This window comes from Aristolochia californica, unplaced genomic scaffold (genome assembly GCF_029961685.1).
Source record: "Aristolochia californica isolate CCGP_79_NKW_82.1479 unplaced genomic scaffold, dmAriCali1.0.hap1 SCAF_3, whole genome shotgun sequence".
Lineage (NCBI taxonomy): Eukaryota > Viridiplantae > Streptophyta > Magnoliopsida > Piperales > Aristolochiaceae > Aristolochia > Aristolochia californica.
The window spans coordinates 47776028-47793513 of NW_027181992.1; the positions used below are offsets into that span (position 1 = coordinate 47776028).

Consider the following 17486-nt stretch of genomic DNA (forward strand, 5'->3'; position numbering starts at 1 on the left):
TACTGGAAACTTAAATGCTTGAGATATTTCTTGCTGATTGCCCTTTTCTCTAAATTAATTGTGCTGTCATTCTGGATTTTGGAACTGCATACAGTAGCTGAGGTGTTTGCATCTTCCAGTAAGATTGTTGCTGATCATCAAAAGTGACGAAGGAATGATATTTTGCAAGGATGAGCGGGCTCTCGTCTTGTAACATAGCTGCTGAAGAACCTTAGATCTTTGATTATTAGCCTGCAAAAACACTCAGAAGTTGGGTTTTTTCAAAGTGCAGATTTATTCTGGAGGACCCGTAAAACCAGTAGTGCAGGGTTAGTGATCATTTCATCCCTTTGGGCGAATGAGGAATGAAAAGAAGCTGAAAAAATGAAAGGTTAATAAGAAAATTAAGAATCGTGAAAACATGAGAGAATAAGAAAAAGAAAGAGAAAGCCAGGGAAGAGGCAGTGCAGGGGAAGCGCGACAGCAGAGAAATTTCTGCTGTTAACCCATCCCTTGCACTGTCTTGCCCCCGTCTTTGCCCCCAATTTTCGACCATTTCTTTTCTTCGCCCATTTTTCCAGTCCGAATCTCCTTCCTGCTGCTTCTGCAAATGCCATCTCTGCCATATGTTGAAGGGCAAGAGATATTATATAAATTTATAAATGCTAGCATCCGCAGGAGTACACGCTCAATGGAAAGTACAGGCGATTGTATTGATGTAGTACAGCTGCCCAGTACTACCAATGGCGTTACTTTGAGAAGAATCCTTCGATCCCTGTGGCGCACGGTAATAACTAATTACTGTGCATTTTGATTCCTCGCCATTTCTAGTCTCAGCTCTCCGAGGTTACGACTAACGACTAAAGCGCATTGCTGGTGCTCGAGATGAAACGTACTTGCAAGAGGAGAGTCGAGGCAATTACATTCACCGGAGGTACAATTTCGTTTTTTATAGAAATGCGTTGGTGAGAAGCCTTTTCATTAGTCGCACTCCAACTTGGCGACGACTGTGGCCGGCGGCTGGTTTTCGTGCTCTGGTTAGTTCTTTCACCTTTTTTTTTTTTTTTTGGGTGTGTCACAGCAGTTCCGTAATTCGTACAAGTATCAGTCTCTGTGTTTACAGCCAAAAATGAGAGCACAAGATTTTCTTTCTGGAGGGTGCATTTCTTATAACTTGATCTCTGTAAATCAGAGTTTTCCGAGTAATCAATTTATTGATACTCATTAATACAATTAAAAAATGTAAAGAAACTAAGTCGGGTTGAAGGACTACTTCCGCCTGTGAAACCGGTAAGTCCCAGATTCAGGCTTTGGCCGTCAAAATTTGTTGAGTTTGGCAGTTGCCCAAATCATTTGATAGCTTATTACACAACTGCATAATCACCATAGAAATGGATGTAAGAGACATAAGGTCGAAGATCATTTGAAGAAATAACAACTCAATCACTCACCTGTCTATACAAGGTAGAATCTCCATAAGATTTTCTTAATTCCACCACATAAAGGGACGGACTTAGCTCAAACAGCTGGACAAAATCAGAAATAGAGAATTCATAAGCATTGCTTTATCACACGGAAATAAATGTTATAAAACACCACTGACGAGAGGATATCGGTCCTATTAATTGTGAAGTTTACTGAGTAATTTAAATAACTAGCACTTTCGTTTTGAATGATGAACTTGTGGTTGATGGATATATTACCTCAGCAGCAACTGAAAGGCAACAGGAACTCTTCAAATCCATCACCTTCAACTGCATGAACAGAAAAAAACATTTCATTTTCGTAACGGGTGCTTGACAGTTAATTTGCTTCTCTTCAAACAATTCTAGGAAATACAGAACACCATGGCTGCGAACAAACCTTGCCGTTTCTTTTTTGTATTCGAAATCCCATTTCTGAGACAATGCCTTCAATCCTCTCAATAAGATCCTTCTGGGAATAGTTTGATGTAAACATGATCTTTCTCTCAGAAGCATCCTGCATTTAATTAAAGGTAAGAAAGATTCTTATTGGATCTTCATGGGTGAAATGTAGAAATGTAGCCCGCCCAGCTAGCAAGCCAACATTAATAAGTTGTGCAGCACATAAAGAATAGCTAGCAAGCCAACATTAGTAAGTTGTGCAGCACATAAAGAATAACGGATGGTCGGAGAAGTGTATCCTCACCTCTTTCTCAAAGAAACCAGAAAGATCTAGGTATGAAGACATCCCTATTAGTTGAAAGGCGTTGATAAAAGTTGGTACATCTCCTTGTATATCGTTTTCACTTGGCTATAAAAGAGAAATTTGAAAAACTATATGAGTTACATGGAAGTAAAAAGATGTTCCGGCATTAGGAGCAACAAACTTCACCATACCTCATGGATAGAAATGGGCTCATCTTCAATATATTTGTCATCATCATCGTAGGGATTGACTGGCATGTAATCTTGCTTAAACCATTCGTCTGCTTTGATCTGTCCTATGGTTATCCTTGTCTTTGGGTTTGGATCAAGAATCCTCCTGATAATGCTTCGAGCACCAGGAGAAAGCCACTTTGGTATTTGGGTATCACCCCTAAAGATCTGAATCAACATGATATATCACAAGTCAGGATGTAAATAAATGACCTCACTTTTAACCCAACAAAGCATTAGGACAAAGAGTAACTCGCCCTACCTTCTGATAAAGAATAGCAAGGTTTTTGTCATCAAACGGAAGATAACCTGTAAGGATAACAAAAAGAATAACACCACATGACCAAAGATCCGATGTAGCGCCATCGTATCCTCTGTTGGCAAGAACCTGTCATATATGGTAGCAAGTTAGTGATGCTATATGGGATACACCGCTCTGATAAATGTATGAACTAGAAAAAAGAAATGAAAGATGGAGGTAACCTCAGGAGCAACATAATTTGGACTTCCACAGGTTGTGTGCAACAATCCATCATCCTGCCGTTCAAAAGATCAAAAGCAAAGTGATTGAGAAAAGAATTTTATCATTACTATAGAAACTGAAACCAGAATTCAGTAGAGGACAGGTTTCAATCAGATAATACTCTGAAATGTTGTGGCAAAGCACTGAGACCAAAATCAGATATCTTTATATTCCCTTTTGCATCGACGAGTACATTTTCTGGCTGTAAACAAGCAAACAAGCTTGTAAGTTGACAGAACATGGTGCATACCAGAAAATGAAGAAGACCCTTGTGTGTCGGCTATAAAAATAGTTGTTAGAAAGGAGGACAAGTTAGCCAGCAAGAGTATTTATTTGAATCAACTCTAGGTTCAATCACATTCCAATGAATTATAGTTATCCAGCCACTTAGAAAGATATAGGTATGTTTTAGGTCAATTAAATTGTCCCACATATTCCCAGGAAAGATTTTTGGAACATCAACATACCTTCAGGTCCCTATGAAATACACCCTTGTCATGACAGTAGCTCACAGCATCAATTAGCTGCTGAAAAAGCTTCCGACCTTCAGTTTCACTCAGCCGTCCTTTCGATGCCTAAATTAATTTTGAGATGGTCAACAAAAGAGATTTATCGAATTACTAACCAAAGAGAAACAAAAACCTTCTTAACAAGTGATGTGGATACTAACAATTTTGTCAAACAATTCACCACCAGTGACATATTCAAGGACCATGTAAATCTTGGTTTTACTTGCAATAACCTGAAACACTCAACATTGGCAACAAAAAATGATAAAGACCATATTAGAAACAGGGTATGGATACAAATTAACATGCTAGAGTTGATAAAAATCCGAAAAGCAACAAAGGTAATAAAAAAAAAAAACCGGGAACCATAATACATTTCTCAATTGGTCATGTTAAAATCATAGAAAACAACCCTAAGGAGAGAGTTTTGCAAACACAATGGACATTGTCATATTGAGTGAGAGACACATTGGAGATTCCAGCTTCAATGAGCTGAAATCTCATTCTAAAACGCCTGTAGTTTTGAGTTGGAAACACTCTGAAGTGATTCAGATTTAACAACTGTGAGATACACTTTTTTAACTGTGGGCTTCATAGCTTTCCAAGATTGCACCAAAAACTAAAGTTTTGAATAATTTGATTACCATAACAATTTATAGGCTATTTACAAATTGGGAAGTATCACTAAGGTGGAATAAGATTAGCAATGTGACTGCCGCTGCAGACAGCTGCCTTCTATTCTTATTCTCCAGATAGCAGTTTGCAATGGCATTAGCAAATTCTGGAGACTCCCATGCATAGCAAAACCAGATTCCTAGCAAAACAAAGTAGGCTTCATATTTTATAATTCCAAACGACTCCCTGATCTGTAAACATTTTATAAAGTTTCTTAGCAATTTTTATTACTATGTGTTGGACACCTAGCATCTGCAACTTTAAACTGACATAATATGAATAAATTATTGAAAAATATTAACACGAAGGAATAGCCAAACTCTGTTGAGGCAACACGGTGAACTCAATAAAGAAGAACTGTTTTTCAGTATGAACAACTCGACTCTCACTATAATCTGAAATGAACATTCTTTCCCGAAAATAAGATTCCACTCATGACAACCGCCATCGGTCTTCTCTCCGGCTGTTCGTTCGACAGTCGTGGCCCTGCGATGTTTCGGAAGCCGCCGCCCCCCAGAATAGTCAATGAGGCATAATTAACTTCTAGTTGCACTCAAGGTCGCTGTCAGGCCAGCATCAAGCAATTTGCTAACTAGAGCCAAATTAGCGAACGATCTCTTCTAAGGAGGACCTATTTCACTACATTGAAATCTAATTCTCAATCCGTCCATCTGCTGAGATTAATGCCGGCTCCAGAATCCAGACTCGAAACTCAGTTTTCTTCTCCGGCAGGACCCATAAAAAATATACAACTCTGTCACTTGACATGATATGTGCTCCAGTTCTGCTTACATGCCCAACGACGTCGACAATGATACTACACCGTTTGGCACTTTGAAGAGTCGACGTCGATCAAGTTTGAGTGGAACCCATAAAGTCCAGTCCAGGTCAGATCGAACTTAATCCAGAGGACAATACCGATGACACATGGCAGGCGTTCAATGAAATATCTTGTGGGACTCTGATCCACGTTACTTATTTAACGACTGATATGGTCCACGTTAGGGTTTACTATGGTCCACGTTAAAACTTTGCCAAAGATTTAACCTTATGTATCGGCCGATACCCGTACTATCGGCGATACAGGCACATCGGCTAGGAAAAGACAAAGAAACTATTATAGAAATAGTTGAATTAAACGTGATGAAAAAGGAAAGAAGGAGAAAAGAACAGAAAAGCTCGTCAACCCGTTCGACGGCGAATCGCGTTGAGGCAGCCTAAAAACAGGAATTTACGAAAGAGAAGAAAGACCGAGGAATTTATATAAGAAAAGAAAGATCCGAGTATTGAAGGACTATAAACCTTAAAAATGATGAATAAAAAGATGATGATTTCCCAAACGAAAACGGGATGGAGAGGAAGCACTTTAATTTTGTCCGTAATGTGATGGATTCTTACCTCATACAGTCTGACTACGTTCGGATGCTTCAACAGCTTCAAAGTCCCAATTTCTCTCTTTATCTGCAAGATTTGAACTCAAAAGAATCAAAACCTCTGATAAAGGAGTAACAAGACCGCCATAGAAACAATTAAATTTCCAGGTAAACAAAATCCAGACACTGTACAACAGAGAGAAGGATACCAATGATCATACCTGATCGTCGATTTTCAGTTCGAGAATCCTTTTCTTCTCCAAAATTTTAACAGCAAATCCCGTTCCGGACTCGAGATTCTTTGCGTATTTCACCTTCCCAAAGTTGCCCTCTCCGAGCGTCCGTCCTAGTTCGTACTTCCCCAGTCGCATTCCCCTCTCCTCCGCTCTCACCATTCACAGTAACCGGACCTTTTCCTCTTCCTCCCGCTCCGCGAAATCAGTCTACAGAAATCCACGCAACGGTAGGGGGGAGTATCAGGCTCTGCTGCGGTTTCTTCAAATTTCTTACGGGAGAACTATTCCCTCCGGTTCCTTAACAGGACGTCGAGGGGCAGTTCGCGGAACTCAACGAAGATGACGACGCGGCGAATGAATAATTCAACAATTTCAATTGAATGCACGATACGCATATATAAAACAATACTAATATACCCTTAATAAAGTCCAAGTTTGATAGCGTCCCGTCTCACAAAAAGTTACCCGATCTCATCCAGAAGTAATTTTTGACCCGTTTACAGCAGCCAAGCAAGTACAACCACCCGTGAACCAAGCCTTTGTTCCAGAAAGGCGCTTTTATTTATTTAGTGCTGACAACCACCCATAGGCCACAAAGCAACCCTTTGTCAATAGACTTTGGTAAAGAGTTTTTATTTATTAGGGGTGACAAATTTTCAACCCAATAAATTGGTGGATTACGGATTTATTCAGATGACCTATATGGAAAAGGAAGCAATAGGACCAAACGCTCGTCTCAACTTTTTACAATGTCGTATAGATACGGCGGCTTAAAGCTTATACAGGTATTCCTATTTGGATTAAAATCTCAATTTTCCTATTTAGTCCACAATTTCAGATAAGGAAATTATACTTCTAAGGGAGATCTTAAAAGTGTCAAGGGACATGTCTCATGTGGATAAGAACAATGAAAGTGAGTGTGATGGTTTCTCTTGAGCTCCCTTTTGTTTCTGTTTTTTCTTTAATAACGATGAAATGGAAAACACTTGGCACTAATAGGTTTTTATTTGAAAGTTTTTTGAAAATATGTATTTTAAGAAAAATATTTTAAAATTTTTTTGGAATACAAATTTCCGGCACAAAAAAAAAACTTTTTGGGCTTTTATTTATTTATTTATTTATTCTGCTAAAAGAGTTTTGTGACACAAAAAAGCAGAAAGTGTTTTTTGATTGCCAGAAAAAAGAAAAAAAATCATGCTTAAAATTGACACTTCAGGATGCCTAACCCAGGATTTTTCATCTGTCCTCAATGATAAAACTACCTCCTAATTGACATTTCTTGGGCAATATTATATAACTTTTTTTGTGAGAAAAAAAAATCAGAATCAGTTTTGCTACGAATGCCAGATAAATCACAAGCTTCACAACACAAACAAAAAACAAAATAAAAAGAAAAAGAATATTTCAGTGATTGTTAAAACAACGAAAATCCCAAAAAAAAATTCTGAAAATTTTGATGCCACAGCTTTTTTTGTGTTTGTTTTGGGAAAAAGCCGAAGAGATGGAGATGCGCACTCCATTTGGTCTCCTTTTTCTCGTTTAAGAAGCGGACAAAAAAACCCTCGGCGTCTTTGTTTGAAGCCAAATTCATTCGGGTGGGCCAACAATCATGGAAAATCAGAGGAAAGATTGGAAACATAAGAAAGGTAGAAGCCTTTAATGAAACGAAGCAAAAGTCAGGTTGTCATTTATTCGTAAAAAAGCAGCAAGAGTGGCATCTTTGCTTTGCGTGGAGTGGGAGCATGTTAAACAAATTACACTAAATTAAGTCGGCAAGTCAGAAAGATTCTTACCGTTTTTCTCTAGATTTCTATACGCTTTGCACCCTTGGCTTCAAATTTCACCTGAGGAAACAAGATTAAAGCGATAAGACTGCAATTATGTTCTATAAAGAAGAAAATTCCAGCGAGATACCGGCAGAAGTTCAGCTCCTCAAATGTTATTTATGGTACAGTTATTGTTACTGTCGCGGAAACAATAAATTTCTGACCAGAAAAATAATATCAGAGCAGAAGCTGACTTTGGCAATAGCTGATGGAGGTGAACCAGTTGGACATGTGCGATGTCGAGTATACTATATATATATATGAACAGAATTACAGTTTGCAGCGAAACCACGTCGCATATCCAATCAGGAAAACGATCATTCCACTTAAAAAAAAAAAAATTGAAGACGACAAAAATAGGAGAGAATATGAGGTTGAGATGCAGTTAATTAAGATTTTTTTTTTCTAATACTTATTCATGTAGACTATTCCAAACAAACAGTTAAAACGATTGAATACAAACTGAATCGATCAGGAGTAACTGAAACCATTCAATAGACAAGGAAAGCAGATTACACAAAGGCCACTCAACTTGTGGAGCTTACAAAGGCCACTCAACTTGTGGAGCTTGGGTTTTGATAGAGACCAATTCAGTGAAAGAAACATCTTCATTTCAGCTCACGGAGAAAAAAACGAAAAGAAAAGAGACAATTCAAAGGCTTACTCACATGTCAAAAGCTCCGAAAGGCTCTTACGGGATTTGGACCCTCACCCAGCATGATTCAAGTGTCACCTGTAGTTCGATAAAAAAAATTAATTGAAATGGGTCATCAGCATCCAAGGCGTAGAAGATAAGATATCGGTGTATGGCCAATAACGCGATTTCGGTGTTGTTTTTCTTAATTATTATACATGAAACAAGGCTACCTGCCGACAGGATTTCACATGCCATATCTCCCCTGGACCCAAACAGTTCGGTTACATTAACAAATTCTGCTGGCAGATATGAAGCACCGCCGTTTCCTACAGATTATTGGAACGAAAAACTTTCGACTGTTTGATAATGTTTTCATGGGTTGGTAGTAACTGTCAAGCAGTTCAGGTATGTATTTGTGATGTTGATTGCTTACCATTACAAGGGAATCTATAAGCTTTACCTCTAGAACAAATTTTCAGATTTGATCCGACCCACGGACCAAGACCAGGTTCAATTAAACCAGGTCCCATTGGTTGACGAGGGATGATATTATTTTGATTTTGAGATTCCTAAGATATATCGGAAATCTGATGCACTGGTGACTGAGAGGAAGGAGTCCACCTCCCAACCGCTCCTCCCTCTAGAACAATGAAAAGACAAGATCCAATTAAACCTGAGGATTTTCTGACCACAGGTCAACCTGGGTCAAGTCCACCCGGATTTTCACCCTGACGAGTCGGTCGGGGGATCAGACTTGCCCCTTCTGTTTTGGGTAAGTCACCTCCCGTCCGCCCAGAGTCTAACTCTAGACTCAGGTTGAGCTCATCCGAATCGGTCAATCTGACTTGGGTCATGTTGCTGATCCGACTTGGCGAATCTGAGCTGATCCGAAATGCTCGTCGCCAATACAGCACCCCTAGTTGCAATAAGAGAATCGCTTACTGGGACGGGGGTTTGTAGCCACAACCTGAAAATGAGATCGTATGGATGTAAAAAGGAGGAATGTCGGGTCAGTATCAGGGTGGATCCTTTACATCATCAGGTTTTTCTTTTTAGTAAGATTGATGTAATCTTCTCTTGAACAGTCCTTTACATCATCGACGGCGACGGCATTTCGACTAGGAACCAGAAATGGAGCAAAAACAAGTAGCTTCAATCGTCAAGCTCAATAGTCATCGACGATGAGATACTGACAAATCCGATCAATCGACTACTTCAAGTAGGTTTGCGAGGTTCCTGTTTTTCTTTTCCAAATTCTGACGCATAATCAACTGAAAATCAAATAAGGAAGTTTTATGAACTTCGCCTTCTGTTTTACCTATTTTTGCTCTTTAAAACTTTCACGGAACAATCGATCCAATCACATCTTTAAACCTCCTTTTCATTGAGAAGCTCAATGAATTCAACTAACATTTAATTGAGCTACACTATCAATTTATCATCATCTAATTCAAATGCCGAAAAATCGATTTCTATTTAAAACGAAGTAAGATCAAGAAAAAATAAAAAATAACTTCGAGTGTCGGATCGTCACTTACGTATCAGATCGTCGCCGAACGAGCTCCAAATCTATCAACGAAGCTGAAAAATAAGAATCTCTCTCGCTAAACGAGATGATGAAAAGCTGCAGAGGAGCTCCAAATCGATAAACGAAAGTAAAAAACTAGAAGTCTCTCGCCGTAAGTCGAAGATCAGGTTTATGCAAATCTTACCTCGCACGAATGAAATCTTTGAAATGTAAGTATTTACCGACACAACGCGTGATGATGGAAGAGAATCGAGATCAGAAATGAAGGGATAACACACAGGTCGCGCCTTGTAGTTGCCGCTTTCGCCGAAGTCCTCCCTCGCGTAAAGAAAGAAACGCGGGCGGCACCACCTCCGACTAGGGAACCACGTGTGTTATTCTGATTACTAAAGTAGTCGAATCTTAACTGATATTATATGTATAGACGTTACATGCATCTCCTGAGGGTCGCCATTTTAAATCAAAACAAGTAGCTGGTTAATATTAATTAGTTCATAGATCTCATCGAAGGCGACAGTAGAAAGCACGCCAAAAACGAGAAAAGACGAACGTGCGTTCATCGCGTTGCCGCATCTGGTAAGCGTCTCCGGTGAAGGAGTTGACGGTGTGTGGACATAAACCGTCGCAGATCTTGAATTTTGGTAAATCTAGAAGCAGCGTTGTAGAAACTAGCGTGGCGCACGTTGGATTTATATACACGTGGATCACGAATGTGGGAGCATTTAACATTTAACACTAGCAAATGCTAAACTCAAAAACTAAGTCTAGTAAAAAATATTATATAATTTAATAAAATATATTTTTATATATAAAATAAAATATATATAATAAAAAACAATATTAACCCATTGAACCTTCTATCCCTCTTTCTAAAACCCTATATTTGTCAAATTTGGTGTGGTTCCTAATCCATTGACCACATGCTACCTCTTAATTATCTTGTGTTTATTGATTTGGTGGAATCAAAGTACAAAAGATTAAGTGGATAATTATTCCGTCAACTAGAAAAGTAATATGAATGGACAAAAATTTCAAATGATTAGGTGTAAGTAAATAATGTTATCTTGATTGGGGGTTAATAATCTAATGAGAGCCATGTGCACCGAGTGTGCTCATTTATCCTTCTCTCGAGCTCAATGAAGGATGTTTGAATGACTCGACATCGGGACCTTAACTGATCCCAAGTCGGCTCGAGCGAGTCGAGGTGAGCCTCGATTCCCGAACCCAACTCGCCGCTCGGTGATTCAGGTTGGGCCAGTTGGGTCAAAGGAATTGCGGTTTGCCTCGGCTCACATATCCAAATTGAATTGCAGTTTCCATGGCGATTCAAGGCGGCTCAAGGACGAAATACTGGACAAGAAACAGAAGCTGAGGGTAGAAATTGTCCGTCTGCCAGCTGCTACAGCAAAGGAAGCGTCGTTCCATTGGGGAGAGAAGCGACGGAACGAGGGGCGTTAGGATTCGTGTATCAGCTGATACATCCGATATATATCGGATTTTGAGGTCTCCTTGGAAATTCGATACGAGTAAGCTTGCTTGAGGTTTGGTTCCACCTATTTCTAAAAGTTAATTAGTTTATAAGAATGCTATCTATTTTACTATATTTATAATGATACCAGTTTCTCAATTGTATTCAAATTAATAAAAAAATCTTAAAATAATATCAACATTAATTTTATGAAATAATAAATAAATAATATCAATTTATTTTAAAAATATCTAAAATATATTAATGTTTGTTAACAATTCAAGAAATTCATATAAAAATGAATTAAGCTATTTACTAATAAATAGAGAATAAAATGTAATAGACTTATTACTACCTTTTCTAGGAAAATAAATGATAATTAATCCCGGGATAGAATAAACTATACTGTTTTAATATATGCAATTTGAACAAAAGAAGAAAAAGAGGATTTGAATGAAATTTGTATTTCTCTTAATTAGAAGATATACACAAAGTATACGGCTGCAGAGGACATTCCACCGGGGAATCCTACACTCTCAGTTTCATGCTTCCGCAGTCAAAATTTGTTGAGTTTGGGATATGCCCAGATCATTTGATAGCTTTTTACACAACTGCAAACCACCAAAATTTGATATATTAGACATCAGTTTTGAACAGACTGTGAAGTTAGGTAATAACATCTTAGTCAGTCACCTGTCTATACAAGGAAGAATCACCGTCTGACTTTCTTAGTTCAACAACATATAGGGATGGGCCTAGCTCAAATAACTGCAAGAAATATTGTTTAATCCTGGTTTGGGTTAATGAAATCTGAATGTGAGGCAAGACTTGTGATAGACGAATAGATGTTACCTCAGCAGCAACTGAAAGGCAACAAGGACCTTTCAAATCCTTGCGCTCCTGCTTCACCTTTAGCTGCAAAAGAAGAAATAGTTTACTTTTTCGCTCTCTTGCTTCCAGTAATGAATTGTAAAGAGAGTAAAATGGCAATTGGCAAACCTTGCCGTTTTTCTTTTGTACTCGGAATCCCATTTTTGTCACAATGTCTTCTATCCTCTCAATAAGATCCCTAGGGGAGTAGTTTGATGTGAATCTGATCTTTCTTTCAGAGACATCCTGCACATGAAAATAGGAAGGTTCTCTTTTATTTTTCCTTTTAATTAAGCATGAAGGAAAGGCGGAGTGGTTATCTTTCAGAAGTAAATTTCACCTCTTTCTCAAAAAATCCAGAAAGATCAAGGGACGAAGACATCCCAATCAGCTGAAAGGCGTTGATGAGGGTCGGCACATCTCCTTGCTTATCAATTTGATTCGACTGTGCAACAGGTAAAAAGCCCGTTAGAAGAGCGAATGGCTAGAAAGGTAAACTGTTGGAAGTAGACTGTATTAACTACTCACTACCTCATGGATAGAAACCGATCCATCATCAATATATTTATCGTCATCCTCGCAAGGACTCACTGGAATGTAATCTTGAGTAAACCACTCATCTGCTTTTATCTGTGCAATAGTTAGTCTTGTTCTTGGGTTCGGATCGAGAATCCTCCTAATCATGTTTCGAGCACCAGGAGAGAGCCACTTAGGTATTTGTGTCTCACCCTTAAAGATCTAAATACACCGAAGATATTGAGAAAAACTTATTAACTGAAAGAGCTCAAGGTTAAATATAACAAAAAGGTGATGAAGGAAACTATTCCTATATACCTTATGATAAAGAACAGCAAGGTTTCTGTCATCAAATGGAAGATAACCTGTAAGAATAACGTAAAGGATAACACCACATGACCAAATATCAGATGTCGCGCCATCATATCCTTTATTGGCAAGAACCTAGCGCATTAATAAATGATAGCAAATTAGCACAATATGAGGGAAACAAAATAATACCAAGAAAAATAAATTAAGAGATGGAGATTACCTCAGGAGCAACATAATTTGGACTGCCGCAGGTTGTGTGCAGTAATCCATCATCCTGAAATTCATAATCAATGGCAAACAGCTTGAGAGAAGAACATCATGCCTATAGAAACTAGAACAGCAGTAAATGCAGAAAAAGGCCTCAATACCCTGAAATGTTGAGGTAAAGCACTCAGACCAAAGTCAGACATCTTTAAATTTCCTTGAGCATCGAGAAGAACATTTTCAGGCTGCCAAACAAAACAGAAGCTCATCATGTTTTTCTTCTTTCTCGATGAGAGAGATCCAGAAATGATTTTGAACTTCTTACCTTCAAATCCCTATGAAAAACACCCTTGTCATGACAATAGCTCACAGCATCAATTAGCTGCTGAAAGAGCTTCCTGCCTTCAGTTTCATTAAGGCGTCCTTTCAATGACTAAATTTAAAGAAGAAGCACAGTTGTTTATTTTCATACTGATTGTCAAGTAATTTGTTTCCAAGAAAAGAGAAAGTTAATCAGCAATTGACATAGATATTTACAATTTTGTCAAACAATTCACCACCAGTAACATATTCAAGGACCATAAAAATCTTGGTCTTGCTAGCAATGACCTGAAAAAATCAGCATCAGAGAAGGAAAATGATAAAAGGGGAATTAGTAATAGGCCACAAATAAGTAATATCATACTGTTGGGGAGCGCAGAACTAACAAGCAAAAAACTGGGGAAAAAAAATCAAGAGCCTCAAGACATTGTTCAAATGGTCATGTTGAATTCATGGAAGTTATCCTTATTGGGACAGCTGGAAAATAAAATGTTAGATTGAAAGAACCAGCAGAGATTCCAACCTAAATAAGTCATAAATCTAATTCCAGCAAATCTGAGAGGGTCTGTAGTTTGATTTTTATTTTTTAATTGAAATGCTGAAGAAATCTAACAGCACAATTGTAAGCAGCTAAGCAGAAAAGGGAAACTGAAAAGCTTGAAATAATTATTTATACCATAAGCATTGGAAGGCAGTTAATGAAATTAGGTATATTCATCGGAGAACAATGACCTAACAGACTATATGATTAAATTTACACTCGTCCATCAGTACACTGTTAAGAACACTACTTCCGAATGCCAACAAATCGTCCAGATTGCAGTTCGCCCGAAGCATTAGCAAATTCATGAGTAACGTGCACGCAGAAGCAATTAAGTAAACTAAGTGGATATGCATGGCAAAACTATTATTTCTTTACCTACTTCTATTAAAGTAAAAAATATTTTTATTAAAACTGTATATAAGTTTTCATAAAAATTAAACTAAATGAGAAAATCAGTCTCTACCTCAACTTCTCACACAGATCTATTTATATCAAAGCACTGTAACCCAGTCTCACGACCCAACTCAACCACATCTGAGTTAAAACCCCATTTCAGAAAACAGTGTTTTACACTGCTTGATAAGAAGCGCGAAAACAGCATGAAAGCTTGTTTTTGCAATATAAAGCAATGGAAGTGCAGAGAAACCATCCGGCTCATCCTTCCCAAATCGACCTGGCCAAATCGTAACAATGTTTTACATAACCCAATTACTGCCTTGTATGTGAAAGTCGCGGCTCCGCGTCTTTCGGTTGCCGTTACGGTTCACAGGCCAACGTCAAGCACTTTGAGCAGTAGATCAGGCGACCAACCATTTCCTCCAAAATAGGAAGCAAATCCATTATAATACGCGGCCACTGTGCTCAGCCGGCTTTGTCTACTCAATCCAGAGGGCACGTCAAGCATTATGGCGTTAACCAATCAATGTTCTTTCCAAACCAAGCAAAGAATCCATCTCCGTATTACCCTTACGAAAGGTCCCTCATCACATGGTTTGTCAAATGCTTTATTTAGACGAAAAGTCGAAAACGATATTTTCTAATCTCGGATATGGTATTGGTTACCAATCCGACCCGATCCGCATCGGTCAACCCGGAATACTGTTACGAATGACGACCTGAATCTATGCTGCCTCGTGGCGGGAACTTACCCGACGTAGACATAGTGTTGATGGGATGATCTTTGAAGTTGAAGTCTAAGACCGCCACGTAGCGCCAATCAAGGCGAAGATCTCTCTAGCCAACCACGCAGGCGCGAAGGTTACGCGCGATCGAGTTAAATGTTTCGTGAGAGTCTATGAAATTGAAATCAGCAAGGAAACGAAAAACAAAGCATAAAGGAAGTTTCTGTAATAATAAATAATTAATACTATGTTTTGGGGAAAATGGAGAATTTGTCGGTTGGAGGAGAGAATAAAAAGGAATTCGAGAAAAAAAAGTGGAGAATTTGGAGGAAAGCGGTCGAGGAAACCGTTCGTGATCTGCAAGGATTTCCAGAAAGTGAGATCAAATGGCATTGGGATACCTAAATCCATTCGGTGGCATATCCGCGAAGATAACTTGACGGACTGGATTATGTATATTGAATGAGTGAAGAAAGACTGGATGATTCGAAAGAGCGAATGGATTGCATGAAATCACAGCGAAAGATACTTAGGAAACGAAAACACGGAGAGACCGAGCATTTCGATTTCATTTGAAAGAGTGATGGAGAGATTTTTAATCGTACCTCGTGCAGTCTAACCACATTCGGATGCTTCAACAGCTTCAACGTCCCAATCTCTCTCTTTATCTGAAGGCATTTCGATCGAAAAAATCGAAATCACAGGTCCGTGATTGGTAAAACAAAATCCTATTATTAACAAAACACATAACAACATACACTCATGTGCACACCTGATCATCGATTTTGAGTGCGAGAATCTTCTTCTTCTCCAAAATCTTGACGGCGAATCCCCTCCCGGACTCGATATCCTTAGCGTACTTCACCTTCCCGAAATTGCCCTCTCCGAGCGTCTGTCCTAGCTCGTACTTCCCCAGTCGCATTCCCTTCTTCTCCACCTCTCTCACCATTCACAAACCAAAACTTTTCTCCTCTTTCACAGAAATCAGGACGATGCCTGGCTCTCTTCTGTAAACCGTAGTAATCGCCACACGTTCAGATTCAAACCTCTCCAGCGATCATCTGCGGATCCGCGAGCTGTCCCTCCCTCCCTTAACGAGGACGTCGAGGGAGAGATTTGGCAGAAGAAAATAAGAAAAACGAAGACAGGGCGGAGGGACTGGCGTCTCGAATAATTCAGTTCAATTCTTCCGCTTAAATAGAGTCGACCACACGACCCACGTAGAGACCTGAAGTAGACCAATTTCTTTTTCAAAACACTACGAGCAAGTATTATTCGTAGATTGCGTATGGGTCCCACAACAGTTAAAATCATAGCCGTCCAACCAAGATTCTAATTCCGTCTTGTATTATTCAATCCTGGATGTATACTGACTCCTCGATTTCAGAGTCGCGATTTCGGTTTGGGTCAAAAAATTATTAGACCAACCCCGGACGTACAGGCTTTTGAAAGAAGCTCTGAAATTAATTATTATATCAGACTTTGAACCGGCTTTTAACGGTTCAAACAGAGCATTACGTGCAAGCCTCCGGCCAAAGGTGACGGCAGCCATTGGCGAGAGCACGCTTGCCTGAAAACGAGGGGAAGACCGAGATGGGCGGGAATGACGGCATGTGACGGTGGTGTCGGTTATTTATAAAAGCAACGAGAACAGCAGCGAGAAATAGGAAGCCAGCTACTGAAATGTTTGGTGTTCGAGTCGCTGTTACATTCAAATTTGAGACCCAAAACAGAATGATAAAGAGATGATTAATAACCAGTAGTCCACGGCGTTTAAGGCGAAGTAGATCGGATCAGATCGGATCAGATAAGAGCGATATTTGTGCAGCAATTACCGAAGCAGTTGGGATCCGTTTGATTTTCTGGCCCTTTTAGGCTCCCAAACGAGTATACCAGCTCTGGCATGATGCAACTCCCCAGCTGTTTTAGTTGTAGAGAGCAGATGGAGACATCTCCGACAAAATAATGCTGAATATGCATTTATACACATATACCAAAATTATTCAACAGATATCTTGAACTAATCAATGCTGACTATGCATTTGTGCAAATATACCAAAATTATTCAATTAAATGAAAATGGTTATTGAACAAATCAATGCTGACTATGCCATTTTAGGGGACGAAAAAATTATTCTGGATTGTTTTCGCCTTTAAGAAATGTTAAAAAGGATAAAAAAATCATGAAAAATAAACCAAGGCTATAAAGTGGTTCTTGATCATTTACATCTCTATTTTAATTTTTATTATTATTTTTTAAAATTAAATTATTTTTAATGTAAATACAAACACCATAACTAATTTTTCCGTTATTTCCTATGGTATCACAAATGTAAAAAACAATCAAAGAGATTTTTTTTCAAATGAAAAATTAGTAACAGGGACCCTATGACGGTATAAATGGCCCCTTAATGTTAATTTATACCCTCTCAATCGACTTATACA

General features: G+C 38.7%; 2 protein-coding genes across 2 annotated transcripts; both read right to left on the reverse strand.

The window, feature by feature from the left end:
• Positions 1-1071: 1071 nt before the first annotated feature.
• LOC137958421 (CBL-interacting protein kinase 1-like) lies at positions 1072-10053 on the reverse strand. The gene is made up of 17 exons (XM_068805425.1): positions 9870-10053; positions 9696-9781; positions 8189-8253; positions 7488-7538; positions 5680-5901; positions 5484-5546; positions 3572-3643; positions 3369-3476; positions 3023-3103; positions 2862-2915; positions 2641-2766; positions 2340-2546; positions 2149-2253; positions 1843-1959; positions 1683-1733; positions 1431-1505; positions 1072-1351 (listed from the first exon to the last, which is right to left on the reverse strand). The coding sequence occupies exons 5-17, from the start codon at positions 5851-5853 to the stop codon at positions 1283-1285; spliced, it is 1302 nt and encodes a 433-aa protein (XP_068661526.1). The 5' UTR covers positions 5854-5901; positions 7488-7538; positions 8189-8253; positions 9696-9781; positions 9870-10053; the 3' UTR covers positions 1072-1282.
• A 1491-nt stretch (positions 10054-11544) lies between these two features.
• Positions 11545-16175, reverse strand: LOC137960504 (CBL-interacting protein kinase 1-like). The gene is made up of 13 exons (XM_068808140.1): positions 15814-16175; positions 15647-15709; positions 13593-13664; positions 13381-13488; positions 13220-13300; positions 13072-13125; positions 12858-12983; positions 12555-12761; positions 12364-12468; positions 12153-12269; positions 12006-12068; positions 11847-11921; positions 11545-11764 (listed from the first exon to the last, which is right to left on the reverse strand). The coding sequence occupies exons 1-13, from the start codon at positions 15988-15990 to the stop codon at positions 11696-11698; spliced, it is 1317 nt and encodes a 438-aa protein (XP_068664241.1). The 5' UTR covers positions 15991-16175; the 3' UTR covers positions 11545-11695.
• Positions 16176-17486: the final 1311 nt, after the last annotated feature.

Coding starts and splice junctions, on each gene's coding strand:
- LOC137958421 (XM_068805425.1), bottom strand. CDS start 5,853: ATGGTGAGAGCGGAGGAGAGGGGAATGCGACTGGGGAAGTACGAACTA. Junction 5,547..5,679: donor AACTGAAAATCGACGATCAG/GTATGATCATTG, acceptor CAAATCTTGCAG/ATAAAGAGAGAAATTGGGAC. Junction 2,254..2,339: donor AGCCCATTTCTATCCATGAG/GTATGGTGAAGT, acceptor TCTCTTTTATAG/CCAAGTGAAAACGATATACA.
- LOC137960504 (XM_068808140.1), bottom strand. CDS start 15,990: ATGGTGAGAGAGGTGGAGAAGAAGGGAATGCGACTGGGGAAGTACGAG. Junction 12,270..12,363: donor CTGGATTTTTTGAGAAAGAG/GTGAAATTTACT, acceptor TTTCATGTGCAG/GATGTCTCTGAAAGAAAGAT. Junction 11,765..11,846: donor ATTCTTCCTTGTATAGACAG/GTGACTGACTAA, acceptor GGTGGTTTGCAG/TTGTGTAAAAAGCTATCAAA.